At 37.9% G+C, this 14,532-nt stretch overlaps 1 protein-coding gene across 1 annotated transcript in view; it reads left to right on the plus strand.

Moving 5' to 3' along the window:
• Nucleotides 1-2,610: 2,610 nt before the first annotated feature.
• The window catches only part of LOC113023853 (complement C3-like), a 37,979-nt gene continuing 26,057 nt past the window's right edge, over nt 2,611-14,532 (plus strand). The window contains exons 1-10 of the mRNA XM_026170265.2: nt 2,611-2,759; nt 8,976-9,174; nt 10,189-10,351; nt 11,026-11,120; nt 11,425-11,513; nt 11,634-11,716; nt 11,793-11,880; nt 11,982-12,084; nt 12,428-12,548; nt 12,938-13,053. Coding sequence (XP_026026050.2) covers nt 2,641-2,759; nt 8,976-9,174; nt 10,189-10,351; nt 11,026-11,120; nt 11,425-11,513; nt 11,634-11,716; nt 11,793-11,880; nt 11,982-12,084; nt 12,428-12,548; nt 12,938-13,053 — 1,176 coding nt within the window. The 5' untranslated portion in view covers nt 2,611-2,640. The remainder of the gene's footprint in view (nt 2,760-8,975; nt 9,175-10,188; nt 10,352-11,025; nt 11,121-11,424; nt 11,514-11,633; nt 11,717-11,792; nt 11,881-11,981; nt 12,085-12,427; nt 12,549-12,937; nt 13,054-14,532) is intronic.

Consider the following 14,532-nt stretch of genomic DNA (forward strand, 5'->3'; position numbering starts at 1 on the left):
CTGAGAAGAAAATACAGAACACGAAGGAGACTTTCCTGGCCTGGCTTTTTAGCATGTAGCCCCTTTAAAAATACATCGAAAAAACTTGGGTGCAAATCACAAGTCTGTATCATAATGTCTGGTGTTTTAGTGTTTGTTGGTTTGTTTTTATTTTGTTTTATTTGGCGAGTTGGTTATTAGATACTGCTGCAGCCAGCCAGAGAATCCCCCGCCGCCCCGCCCTCTCCTCCCTGTGCCGCAAGCAGCAGGCGCACCTCGCAAACGGAGGGGGCCCTTACTCCCACCAAATGGGCGATAGAAAACCGATCGGCGCCTATGCCATGCCATATGCGCTGGCATGACGTCGGGGCAGCATGAGTACGAGCATTTTTTTTTTTTTTTTTTGCCGATGCCCGTGATGCCGCCCCCCACCACGACGCTGCCCCGGGCAACCGCCCGTGTCGTCCGTATCAAAAACCGCTACTGAGTGTGTGGATGAGCTAGTGAAAGAAATCAAACAGCTGTGTTATTGTGTCTTGTGATAGAACATACATCCTCTTTATTGCACAAGGGTGTAACCATCAGTATTCTTGTGTCTATTGCCAGCAGTTTCATTTTGTACAAATCCAGCCAATTCTTCCTTATTCCTAATGCAAGAGAAACACGAGAAATTTCCTCGTGATTAATATTATTACTTGATTCTGTGCTTTGCTGCTGCTAAATTGCTTTAATAAAATTTCATGGAATTGAAGTCTAAATTGTTGATTTTGTTGAATAGTAGTTACAGTAGTTCACTCCTTTTTTATGCTTTTTTATTCCTTTTCAATCTTTGCACTCTTAGAAAAAAACCTTGTGATTTATAATTTATTAATTAAAACAATAATTAATAATTGTAAAACAAAAAATAAGTTTTTGTTTGTATACAGGGAATTAAAGATTTAGTGCCAGTGATTACAATCTCCAGAGGGATATAGACTTTAAAAAATTGCAAGTTTTTTCCAGTACTGGTGGTACCAGTGTCCGGCAGCCTCGCCTCTGTCAGTGCGCCCCAGGGTGGCTGTGGCTACAATGTAGCTTGCCGTGTGTGAATGGGTGGATGACTGAATGTGTAAAGCACTTTGGGGTCCTTAGGGACTAGTAATGCACAATACAAATACAGGCCATTTACCTATAATATAAAACCTGAAATAATCTTTTGAACATTGTCATGGGTTTTTTGTTTGTTTTTTTACAATGTAATCTGTTAAAAAGATTTGATTTTTTTGGAAGTGGACTTAATCCCCCATTCAAAACCACAAAGGAATGGATTGAACATTCATTTTAATAGACATACTATTTCTAAATAACTGTTGTTGTTGTTTTTTCTCTGGCTTTACAACAGTAATAGTTTGCTATTCTGTTCTACTATTATCAGTAAAGCCTTTTTTTTAAAGGAATTGAACAAGTTTTACAACAATTAAATGGTAGGCTACTGCTGTTTTTAAATTTCTTCATGATGCTATAATGATATTTGTTTTTCAATTATATTTTTTGTTTAATATTTCTATTAAATGCAGTAAATAATTTAGACATAATTTAAATGGTCTGTTACAATAACAGATAGGAGATCTTTAAAAAAGGAATTGCAATATTTATTGGACAATCCAAAAGACCTGTCAAACTGTCATCAGGTAATGAATTTAACAATCCCCAAAATATTAAAAAATATAACAGACTTGAAATCTGCATCATTTATTCTGTGGAAAAACAATTTTTAAAAAAAAAAAGAAAAGAAAAATCTAACATAAATATAATATGAAGATGCAACAGGGTAAGTCAAATACATCTCCGAGAGCCATCTTTTCATTAGCTGTAGCTCAGGCGGTAGAGCAGGTCATCTACTGATCAGAAGGTTGGTGGTTCGCTTCCTGGCTTCCCCTAGTCTGCATGTCAAATATCCTTGGGCAAGATACTAACCCCAAATTGCTCTCCGATGCATCCATCGGAGTATGAGTGTGTGTGAATGTTACTTAGAAAGCACCTAGAAAAATGTGCTTGTGCGAATGGGTGTGAATAGGTGAATGAGCAAGTTGTGTAAAGCGTTTTGAGTGCTCAGAAGAGTAGAAAAGCGCTATATAAGAACAAGTCCATTTATAATGTCATTTTTCATTACACATTTGGAAAGATACTAATTTGATGTGTGCATGATGGCTGAAATATTCTTACTATACTATACTACTGAAATATTTTGGAAAGAAATGTTAATCACCACTGTTGTTGATGATATTAAAGATGATAATGAGTACGTTTAATAGAATAAGTACTCTACTCAACTGAAAATCACCATAAAATGTTCTAATTCTTACTTGACTACATTCTTTTGAGAACTTTAGTATATTCCCATCTTAATATATTTAAAAAATGTTATCAATAAAAAAACTATTTAAAATTGTTAAAGGATACCATGAGAATATATACACTATTATATATTTCTTCATAATTGTTTTTTTGGGTTTTTTTTTAGTATTTATGAATAAGTCAAACAATTACGTTCAAATACAGTTTCAGTTGTGTATATGGGCATAGTTTTAAGACAGTCACAAGTCACTGCTAAGCTCTCCTATCACTGGAAGAGACGGAAGGTGTAGGAGGATCAAGCTACTCCATAAAAGCTTGTCTCAGATGGAGAGGCTGCACTCAGCAGATATGGGATCAGGCAGGAGGATGTATCGGAGCCAGCTGTTGCTCCTGGACTTTGTGGGGTTTTTCTGTTTCATTTCTCTGGCTAGTGGATCTCCAATGTAAGTTGTGTCTTAACGCCTGTTTAAAATTAATTATTATGAGTCTGACTACACTGTTAAAATGACACTAGCACCTTTTTACGTTCGGTTAATAATTCTCAGTGCTTTAAGTTTAATATTCTGCATGTAAACTACAAATCCTTATTGTTATAAACTGAATGATTTTAAAGCATAGAATAAAATCATATGATGACTGTCTCAAATGTCCAGTTTTAACTGTATTCTGAAACCAAATTAAAATGTTCGCTACTAGCAATTTTCTGTGGTGGATAGGATACATAATGATTAATGAATATTTATCCAGCTTTGTCCAGTTTATTTGTGTAAAGCAAGTCAAGGTACAACAGTCTTTCAAATGCTGGTAAATTACCACACACTAAGTTTGCACAGAGGTGAATTACAAAACACACAGCAAACATTGCTCAGAACCAGTTTTGGGCAAGTTACTTGAAAAAAGTAATTAGTTACTGATTAATGATTACTTCTCAAAAAAAGTAATCCCATTACTTTACTGATTACTTATTTTCAAAAGTAATTAATTACTTAGTTACTTTTAAAAAACATGATACACTACCTGAATGCGTGATAAAGCAATAGACCTTTTGGGCCAATTCTATTTTTTCTGCATAATCCATCATATAAAAGTGAATCAAATGGAAAAGTGTCTTTTTTAAAAATTGTTTATTACTTTTAATCTTATGTTACACCCCGGCCTAGGCAACCGGGGTGCAACGTAGAAAAACAAAAATAAAGCAAAAACACACGAGAAGAAAACTAATACGGGCTTCCACAAATCATCCCAAAACGAAAGTGTCTCCCACTATTTTCCTTAAAGCAAAATATGATATTTATTTACAACACACCACAAGGCGCCAAACTATTTACAACGGGGGGGAAGATCGCGACCATGACAACTGACACACAGGGCTTAAATACATGGAGGGAACAATCAGGGAATGGACAACAGGAGGGAAACACAGCTGGGGCAAATCAGAACTGACGAGACAGGGAAAATGTAAACTGAACACACTAAGATGACACAGACTTTCAAAGTAAAGTAGGAAACACAACAGTCACGCAAAAACAACACATTACCAACGCCAAATCGTCAATCCCGGAGGAGCACCTAGACACTCAAATCCACACACAATTACGGTCACAGCCGTAACACCCCCTTACCCAAGAATTAACATTAACCCCAAAATGTTTAATTCAAGGAAACACCCCCAAAAAAACAAACATTTAAAACATACAACCCCAACGAAAAATGTCTGCTCCATGTCCAGCCCATACGGCACCGGCCACCGTCCCGCAGGCGACGCTGACGACTGGACGGGTCCTCCAGTGGAAACGGAAAACCGGAGCGGGCCCTCGGATCCTCCAGCGAAGACAAACGAAGCTGATGAAGGCTGGAGCGGTCCCTTGGACACTCCAGCGAAGGCGGATGAAGGCTGGTGGAGGCTGGAGCGGTCCCACGGACCCTCCAGCAGACGACGAAGGCTGGGGCGGTCCCTCGGATCCTCCAGCGACGGTGGATGAAGGCTGGAGCGAAGGCAGACGAAGATGATGAAGGCTGGAGCGGTCCCACTGACCCTCCAGCAGACGACGAAGGCTGGAGCGGTCCCACGGACCCTCCAGCGAAGGCAGATGAAGGCTGGAGCGGTCCCACGGACCCTCCAGCGAAGGCGGATGAAGGCTGGAGCGGTCCCACGGACCCTCCAGCGACGACAAAGGCTGGGGCGGTCCCCGGACCCCCCAGCGAAGGCAATCCCGGACGAGCCCCCATATGTTACACCCCGGCCTAGGCAACCGGGGTGCAACGTAGAAAAACAAAAATAAAGCAAAAACACACGAGAAGAAAACTAATACGGGCTTCCACAAATCATCCCAAAACGAAAGTGTCTCCCACTATTTTCCTTAAAGCAAAATATGATATTTATTTACAACACACCACAAGGCGCCAAACTATTTACAACGGGGGGGAAGATCGCGACCATGACAACTGACACACAGGGCTTAAATACATGGAGGGAACAATCAGGGAATGGACAACAGGAGGGAAACACAGCTGGGGCAAATCAGAACTGACGAGACAGGGAAAATGTAAACTGAACACACTAAGATGACACAGACTTTCAAAGTAAAGTAGGAAACACAACAGTCACGCAAAAACAACACATTACCAACGCCAAATCGTCAATCCCGGAGGAGCACCTAGACACTCAAATCCACACACAATTACGGTCACAGCCGTAACACTTAACTTTATAAACAGTGCATCAAACAAAAATTAAATTAAATTCAACAGTCTTTGACTTTAATAAATTTGTTTAACATTTGAACATATTTCTGCACATTACACCATATTTTAAGAAAATAAAGGCTTAAACTGTATTTCTGCATACTCCAGCATATAGCATAAATTATTTTTGTGTATACACACACACACACACACACACACACACACACACACACACACACACACACACACACACACACACACATCTTTTCATATAAATAAAGCAAAAAATAAATAAATAAAATAAATAAAATTAACAATAACGTCTTTTAACAGTTTGTAAAGTGCAGAGAGGCATAATATTGAGATTACAAAAACAGAAAATGCTATTGCATGCTACATTTAGGCTGTTAATCCAGTCTCAGTTTGTGGCAACCCTGAAAAAGACCTATGTTTTATTGTTTTCTTTTGGACTGAAACAGTGGTTATATCGCATCAGCAGAAGCTTCTCAAACCTTCTATCAGACATTCTGTTCCTTTTTGGGGAAAGCACCAATCCACCGAAACTGAACAGCCGTTCCACTGGTGCACTGGATGGAGTTGGACTGTTGTATTTCATGTACATCTTTTTGAGATTTGCGAACTGATTCAGAATCTCAAGCTCATAGCCTGACCTTAAAAAGTCAGTTACTTCTTTTTCTGCTGAGAAGCTTTCTGTTGGCTGATTCTGAAATTCAAAAAAGTCCATTTCGGCTGGGCTGGCTGGGATTTGGGACACATTAGTGTTCTCAGTTGCAGGAGCAGCTTTACGACACTCTGTTATCGGGAGCTCCTTCACATACTCTCTCCTACGCTCATCTCTCAGCCAACGAAGTTTAAACTTGGAACAAGTGGCCGCTGCGAGAAGTCCTTCTTGGCTGTCCAGAACAGCATCAAAACAAGTCTTGATGGCCTGTAACATACAATATGATGCATCTAAGAATAAAATTATTTTACTGTATAATTACCTATTGTCATTATTTTGTGGGCTTTACAGCTCTAAACCATCTATATTTTCTATTATCAATACTGTATGAGATTTAATTTTGGCTGAGGCTTTTGTTGATATTATGATTAATATTCATGATTAATGATGATCAATGTCCCTGATATTTAACAAGGGGTGAATACTTGGTCTTTTATTCTATCATTTTAATAATTGTACCCGCTGCTTAAAACAAAGTATAACATCCACCCACTGTGAATGGTATAATAAATTTAACAAATCCACCCAAAGCAATTAATAATTATCTTACCTTTACAATGACATCTGGAAGGCTGGCTGTCATTCTAGAGAGGTCATCTTTCAGGGCAAGCGTCTTTGACATCAGGCTTGTGAGTGTTGGCAGTAAAGCCCCGTAGGTGCACTCATCCCCTTGTAAGATGTCCAGAGCCACTGTCAGGGGCTTCATCACAGTACAGTACTCTTTCAAGAACTGGTACTCCCTTTCATTAAGGCACTTGATTCCCAGTTTTACACACAGGGGATTAAGTTCATTCAAGGGAATTGTGATGAATTCTAGAAATGGCCTCATACAGGGAATTCCACCTTGTGGATGTCGGTACCATCAGTTTCCTCCGATTGACTTCCTCCACCTGTTCAGAGGCTAATGTTGATCGACTTGCTTTAGTCCAAAGAGCAGAACATTTTGCAATGCTACTCCTATATAAAGCCTTGGTGTCTGCACAGGAATTTAGATGTTTGTCAACATCGCTTGTTGAAATCAAGTTAATTGTGTGCGATGCACATCTGTAGTGTGGAGGGAGGCTAAACTGTGCATCACCAGATGCGGTTGAAAGAGCTTCTATGACATCAGTAAAGGTCGGTTCCTCGTCATCACCTTCTTCATTTTCAGATTCAGACTCCAAATGACAGGGCTGACATACTCTGAATGCTTTGGCAAAATTGGATGCATTATCCGTTACAGTGGCAATAACTTTGCCTTGTAGTCCATATGATGAATGGATTTCTTCAATCTCTGCTCCAATTACATCATAGGTATGGCTGCCTCTAATTCTCTTGCATGCTAGAGCGGCCTTGTTGCGTTGTAATGTGGAATTAATCCAGTGAACTGTTACACCCATAAAACTTTTATTATTTACTGTCCAGATGTCAGCAGTGGTGAAAACAAACTCTGCCTCTTCGAGTGTAGCCTTCAAATTAGAGTTCATTTTGTCATATTTTCTCTCAAGGTATCCTACAAATGACTTTCTCTGGGGCAGCTTGACACCACTTTTAGTTGGTATTTTTTTCTACGATGCGTCGGAATGATTCAGAGTCAACAGTGGAAATCGGCAACATGTCCTCGACGATATAGGCAGCGACGAGCTTCTTCAGTTCAGCGGCACTAAGTCCTGTCGCTCTTACGTCTAGTTTAACCTGTTTAGCAGGAGTGGGTCCATCTGAGGTTTGCCCGGTGGAAGTAGATGTGGTAGCCACAGCGGTCACGTCAGTGAGGGGATCCTGGGGGTTTTCTGTCAATTTAACATTCTTGTGGCAGCGTGCTAGGTGCTTGCTCAGGTTGGAAGTGGAATTTTTCGACGTAGAAAGAAGTTTTCTTCTGATGCAGAGTGTACAACGTACGCTTATGTTTTTGTCGCTTTTTAAAGAGTCAAATTCAAAGTAACGTCGGTATTTCCAAGTATTAAATGCTGCACGATCGTACTCTATCCCTCGCTCCATGTTTTCTATTGTTGACACACGTGCTACCACAGCCGTCGCACTCGCTTACGTCATTGTCATGAGACATTCTCGCAAAAAAATCACGGTTTTAGTAACGCAGTAATGCAGCGTTCCTACGGGAAAGTAACGGTAATCTAATTACCGTTTTTGCAATAGTAATCCCTTACATTACTCGTTACTTGAAAAAAGTAATCCGATTACTGCCCATCTCTGCCCAGAACAAGGATGAAATGTTTTGTTTATCCAGTGCAAGGACATTTTACAAACAAACTGGAAAGAACTAAACAAAGTATAGCAGTTATTTTTGTGTGTAAATATATGTAATTTTTTACATATAGTTTTGACATATATATTTTTATATGATGTCACATATGTAAATATAGTGACTTCATTTAAAAACAAATGTGACTGTGAAGCCCTTAGGACCTATAAATGCGGTACTGGACACATAAAATTGAATTGAATTGAAAAGCAACCAAGTAGATGTTGAATTTATAATAATTTGCTTTGTGGTATGTTTTCTCTACAATTTTGACACTTTTTGGTTATTTCTATAACTGATTCAATTCTGATTCACAGGGTTTCGTTTCGATTTGATTCAATTCAATTTAATTTTGACTCAGACAATCAGAAATATTGTACTTATTTATCAGTACATATCAGTATTTTTATATCTATGATTAAAAACATATCTGACATTTGTGAGACTTCATCAGAGTTGTACGCATCACAACAGATGCCTTTGTGTCAAAGTAACTGAGAAGAAAATACAGAACACGAAGGAGACTTTCCTGGCCTGGCTTTTTAGCATGTAGCCCCTTTAAAAATACATTGAGAGATAGCCGTGCGGGGTTTTGTGAGCTTTAAAATGAGATTCTGGTGTTTCTGGCAAAATACATTTATATTTTAAAAAGGAAAAAACAGGATTTAATGAATTGACATCACGTTATTCAAGGTAAAATTGATATGAATAAGCAAATTGATTTTTTAAACGCACCCCTTTAGTCAAGCTCCAAAAGTAAGCAGAAGAGTTGGCATGCTGGTGTTAGACATTAGCATCAACAGCCATTGTTTTTATGTACTCTTGCACAGGGCTACAATATGACTGAAAACTCTTAGTTTTGGTAGAATTTATCTTCTCTATAAAAATTGATGATTTATTTTACCAAATGAATGACTAATTGAATAAATCATGAAGTTTGTTACATACAGAATCAGCTGGGCTACATTATCCAACGCTGTCTTCTGTCTTCAGGGAGGTGATGTCTGCCCCCAATCTCCTGCGAGTAGGAACTGAAGAAAACATCTTTGTTGAAATTCAAGATAATGCTGGTGAAAAAAATGTTAATGTCAATATCATTGTGAGGAACTTTCCAAGAAAAGACATTATGCTGGCATCAACAACTGTGACCCTTACTAAGGAAAACAAATTCCAGGGTATTGGAAAAATTATGGTAAGTATTACTAAGTCTCGCATCTCAGAAACATCCTTATTACCATGCAGGTTTTCATAAACATTATCAGTTGGGACATCCAAATTCCCAAGTGCGTTAGTGTGTAACAACAATGTAATGCAATATGTTTTCTAAAATAATTTTATATTGTACTTAACTAACCAGGGAGCCTAAAATACTAAAATAAAAAATAAGAGAGAGAAAACCTGTATTCTTTCTAATGAACAGCAATGATCAACTCCTGGGGTTACAAAATTATTGTAAATAGAATTAGAAAACAATATGAAAAAAATTAGTTCCACATGTTACTTGGTTCATGACTTCTGTAAATGTTTTACTTATGAGCTTGTGGTCTTAATCACTGGTGCCAATCTTAGACCCATGAGCCTTGGTTCATTTGTTATAAGTTATAAGCGTATGTAAAGATGATCAAGAAAGTTAAAACGTGAGATTTCTAACTAATCAGTAACTTATTAGAGGATCCCATAAAGTCGCATAATGTGAACTCGTTCATATTACAGTGAAATCTGTTACAGTGTTATTTAAATTTAACGAAAAGAGAAGTTTCCCAAATTAAGATATCGAATTCCTGCTGCACTAGATCTATTATTATTAGTATTGACAATTTAGCAATAATTATGGCATCAAAAATATTACATTGAAAGATCTCTGGGAAATGTTTGTCAGCTGTGCATTAGCTCTTCTGCTCACCAAATATCTTGATTTTCAGCCCAGCCCCAGTTTTTTTGTGTACATCTGTCACCTTTTTCGCAACAGTTTTCACTCTTCCAGAAATTGTATCCCAGCTTTTCCAATTTTTGTGCTTTTCAACCTGGATTTTTCCTGACAGATGTTTTTTGTTCTTTCTTTCTTTCTCTCTCTCTCTCTCTCTCTCTCTCTCTCTCTCTCTCTCTCGCTCTCTCTTTGTATGACACAGATATCTTGATTCATAACTTTTTTTAAATGAATATTATATCTCTAGCTTTTCCCTTCACACTGTCTCTCTTTCCCCAGATCCCTGCTGAGCGCTTCAGCAATGATCCCAATATAAAACAGTATGTTCACCTACAAGGAGAGTTTGGTACCCAAACACTGGAGAAGATTGTGTTAATCTCCCTTCAATATGGGTACATCTTCATCCAGACTGACAAGACTATCTATACTCCCAGTACCACCGGTGAGTCATTTACTCCATTACTGATGAGATACACAAACCAACACCAACACAAAATGATATGGTCATCATCACTGGACAGAACTTGGTCATTAACCTTTTAGCAGTTTATGTAGTTCAGATCATGGGAGATGAAGCTTGTCAGAGAGTTGATTTAATTTTCATTAGATACATCAAGAATACATCTTTTCCTTGTGGCAGGGCGTGATATGTGGCGCCACTGCAGGGAGGCTGACACACCATCGCTGCATCGGCTCATCACGCCTCCCCTGCATTAAAGAATGTACTGGGTCCTGACTGAGTTGTTGTTGTTGGTGTGTGTGGCTGGCAACTGCAAAACTGCAGCTGAGTATTGTTGTGAACAGCAACCGAAATAAACTTAACGAGTGTTGAAATGTGGTCGGGTCCGACATTCGTTGTTTACATTTCTATTTCTTGGGTTGGAAGTAGATCATTAATAGCTATTGTATAATTATATATTTTTTAAAATCACAGCAGGCAGCAGCAGAGTTGTCAGTTTCTCGGTTTAATGTCTATCATCCATTTATTGATGGTTCCATGGTTGTAGAATTAGTGTTTCTTCTTGTTAGATGTCATGTGCTAACTAGTTGACAGGGGAATCTGAAATAAACACAGTAATTAAACAAAGTGTTTCTCTATTTGTCTCTCTGTCACAGTCTTTTACAGGATTTTTGCAATGAGGCCAAATATGGAGCCCGTAGACAAGAACTATCAACCGGGAACTGATACTTCTGTTGTTGTTGATTTTGTGGTATTGTTATCTTTCATTTAACTACATCATTACAAAATCTATCACTGAGAGTATAAAACATTTACAAAATAATGATCTCCAATAATGTCACTAAAACATATAAAACATAAATATTTCTCCAACACGTATGCTGTAATACAAGTTGCCATGAAAACTGAAACTGAAACTTTTAGATAAACCATATAGTTAATAATTACAAATTACCTGTTTTTAGGAAGCTGTAGAAATGTTAAAAATTATACAATATATTGAATGTTTTATTGATGCTCTCTCCTAATTTTAGGTTTAATTTTCTTATTTCTAGAACCCTGATGGAATTATTTTAGAATCAAAGCTTGTCCTTGTAGTGTCAGGAATCTACTATGGAAGTTATTTCCTCCCTGAAATTGTAAGGTACTTTTTCCCTAATGCTCCACACTGAGAGGGATCTCAAATTTATGTATCTTATAAACACATCAACACTGAACTATGTGTTCTTTATGTACATCTATGTGTGTCTGTTTGTATATGTAGTACAGGAACGTGGAAGGTGGTGTCAAAATTTAACACCAACTTAAAGCAAACCTTTGAGGCAGAATTTGAAGTGAAAGAATATGGTGAGTTTGTTTAAAAATAGCCAACAAAAATTTCCCCTTTCGCCTCACTGGACACTTAATGAGTATTATTTTGCAGTGCTTCCCAGTTTTGAGGTTAAACTGACATCCCAGGTCCCCTTTTTCTATGTGGACAGTGATGAGCTCACCATCAACATCAAAGCGACGTATATGAAGGCTTTTGATTTGTGGACACAGTTTAATTTATAAAATCATGTTTGAGTTGTTGTTTCTTGATTGCAAGTTAATGGTTTATTTGTGATTTTAGATATCTATTTGGTAAAAAGGTGGATGGCACAGCCTTTGTGGTGTTTGGAGTTCTAGTTGGTAATACAAAAAACGGCATTCCAAGTTCTCTTCAAAGAGTGGAGGTGAGTAAACATTTATTCTTTTAATAATAAATAATAACAATAATGAATAACTGCCTATTTGACAAGTCTCTGTGTGTTTTATTTTTATCTTTTGTGATTTCAATCAATGCCCAGTTTCCTAAAATAAGACAAAGACTTGCACTAGAAATTGCATGAGAAATATTTAGTGCCCCCCCCCCAAAAAAACCAACAATTTTGACACATTGTATTATTGTCCAGTTGTTATTTGACCCTAACTTTGAAATCCTTAAAAATAATTCCATAAAAGGCTTTTCTCTTTGTGAAATAAGAATAAAAAAAAGGTTCCTACTGAATGACCCATTTTTGTGTTATGCCATGGCAGATCAATGAAGGAGAAGGAACCGTTAAACTGAAAAGGGAACACATTGCACAGACTTTTCCAAACATCAATGATTTGGAAGGAAACTTTATATTTGCTGCGGTCAGTGTGTTGACAGAGAGTGGTAAGAAAAAGACACTATTTAACTTATAAGTCGGGGGCCTAAAATATGAATTAGTTTGTTTGTTTACACATCATTTGAACTTTGTGTTCCCCAAGACGCATTCACTAGTATAGATAAATTAGCCTAATTAGCCTATTATTAGCCTAATTTATGTTTTGTTTTTTGGTTTGTTTGTTTTTTTGGGGGGGGGCGGGGGGGGGGGGGGGAATAAAAACAATATTGTTTGTATTGAATATCCATGAACCATGTATTGCAACTGGCTCTTTAACCAGACTTACGTAGGGCCAAATGGGCCAAAGTGAGTTAAAGTCCTTTGTGGCAGAAGGGTTAGAAGGATGGTAAATTTGAACTCATATTTAAAATCTATGAATGTGTATATTCACAAACAGGTAGTGAGATGGTGGAAGCAGAGCTGAGAGGCATCCAAATTGTCAAATCACCCTACACCATCAACTTCAAGAAAACACCCAAATATTTCAAACCAGGAATGTCGTTTGACGTCACAGTAAGCTGCTAATTTATAATTACTCTTTAAGTCATTGATTTTGAAAAACAACAAATGTCAATATCTTTAAATATATTACTGCTCAATAAAATTGAACATAGCTCAATGACTTGAATTTGATGACAGCAATATGTCTGTCATGGTCCTGAGTCATCTTGACCAAGCGTTCTTAGTTTTCTTGTGTTTTTGTATTTTGTTAGTTCAATATATATTCCTAGGTTCCTAGGTTGTTCAGTTTAGTTTATTGGATTCCCCTTTGTGTTTCTGCCCTCTGTGTTTCCCTATGTGTCTGTGTTTATATTGTGGTGTGAGTTCTTGTGCCATGTTTCCCTTCATGTTTTATTCTGTTATGTTTTCCATGTTTCCCCAGCGCATCATGTCTGCCCTCGTCTGCCTCTCCTTCAGTCCCACATCATGTTTCCTGTTTTATTGTGAAGGTCCCGCATTCGCATGTTCATTCTGTTCAGTCCAGCCTCCGCTGTGTCATTATGGTTATTCATGTCAGCTGTGTTCCTCGTGTGTTCTCACTTCCTTGTTATCCCTCTGTGTATTTAGGTCAGCATCTACCTCAGTCTTGTGTCACATCCTCCCTCATGCTGTGTGTTCCCTTGTGTCCCTTTCTGTGAAGATTAGTTTAGATTTTCCCAATCTAGTTTAGTTTTGTATCATTTCCTTGAGTCAGCAAATAAAGCTGCATTTTGAGTTCATTCCGTGTGTTGTGAGTCCTGCATTTTGGGTCCAATCTCCTGCCTGCCACACAGCGATTCTTGATAATGTCTCAAAAAAGTTAGGACAGGGACAAAAAAGGCTGGAAGAGTAAGTGGTATTAAAAAGAAACATTTCCTCAGAAGATGGGCAGAGGTTCAAAATTGTGGGACTGTGTCAGAATAATTTTTCAATGTAAAATTCCTCAAATGCAAGTTAAAGCTCTATCATGTAAAGAAGAAGACATTTGAAAATGATCCAGAAACAACCTTGTCTTCTCCAGGCCGAAGCTCAGTTAAACTGGATTGATGCAAAGTGAAAAACATTTGTTTCAAGTTTTTAATTAATCTAAATTAATCTAATCTAATTTTAAGATCTCCAGACTAAAGAGAAGAGTGACCTTTTGCCTTATTATTCATTCAGAAGCATCTGCATTTCTGATGGTATGTGGGTGCATTACTGCTTTTGGAATTTGCAGTTAGCACAACTGGAAAAGCATCATCAGTGTGGGAAGGTCTAGAAAGGTTTTAGAGCAATATGTTCCCCTCCAGGTGATGTCTTTTTCAGTGAAGGCCTTCGATATTTAAGCAAACAAATAGTAAACTATATATTACAACATTATGGCTTTGAGGTAGAAAAGTCCAAGTGCTCAGGTGCCTATCTGCAGTCTAGACTTTGCACCAACTGAAAACATAAATCCTAACATAAATCGGGTGTTAGGAAATGGAATGCACTCCTCCCCCTTCTCTAACTCTGCAGGCCTGACCAGAGGAC

This window comes from Astatotilapia calliptera, chromosome 6 (genome assembly GCF_964374335.1).
Source record: "Astatotilapia calliptera chromosome 6, fAstCal68.1, whole genome shotgun sequence".
Classification (NCBI taxonomy): domain Eukaryota; kingdom Metazoa; phylum Chordata; class Actinopteri; order Cichliformes; family Cichlidae; genus Astatotilapia; species Astatotilapia calliptera.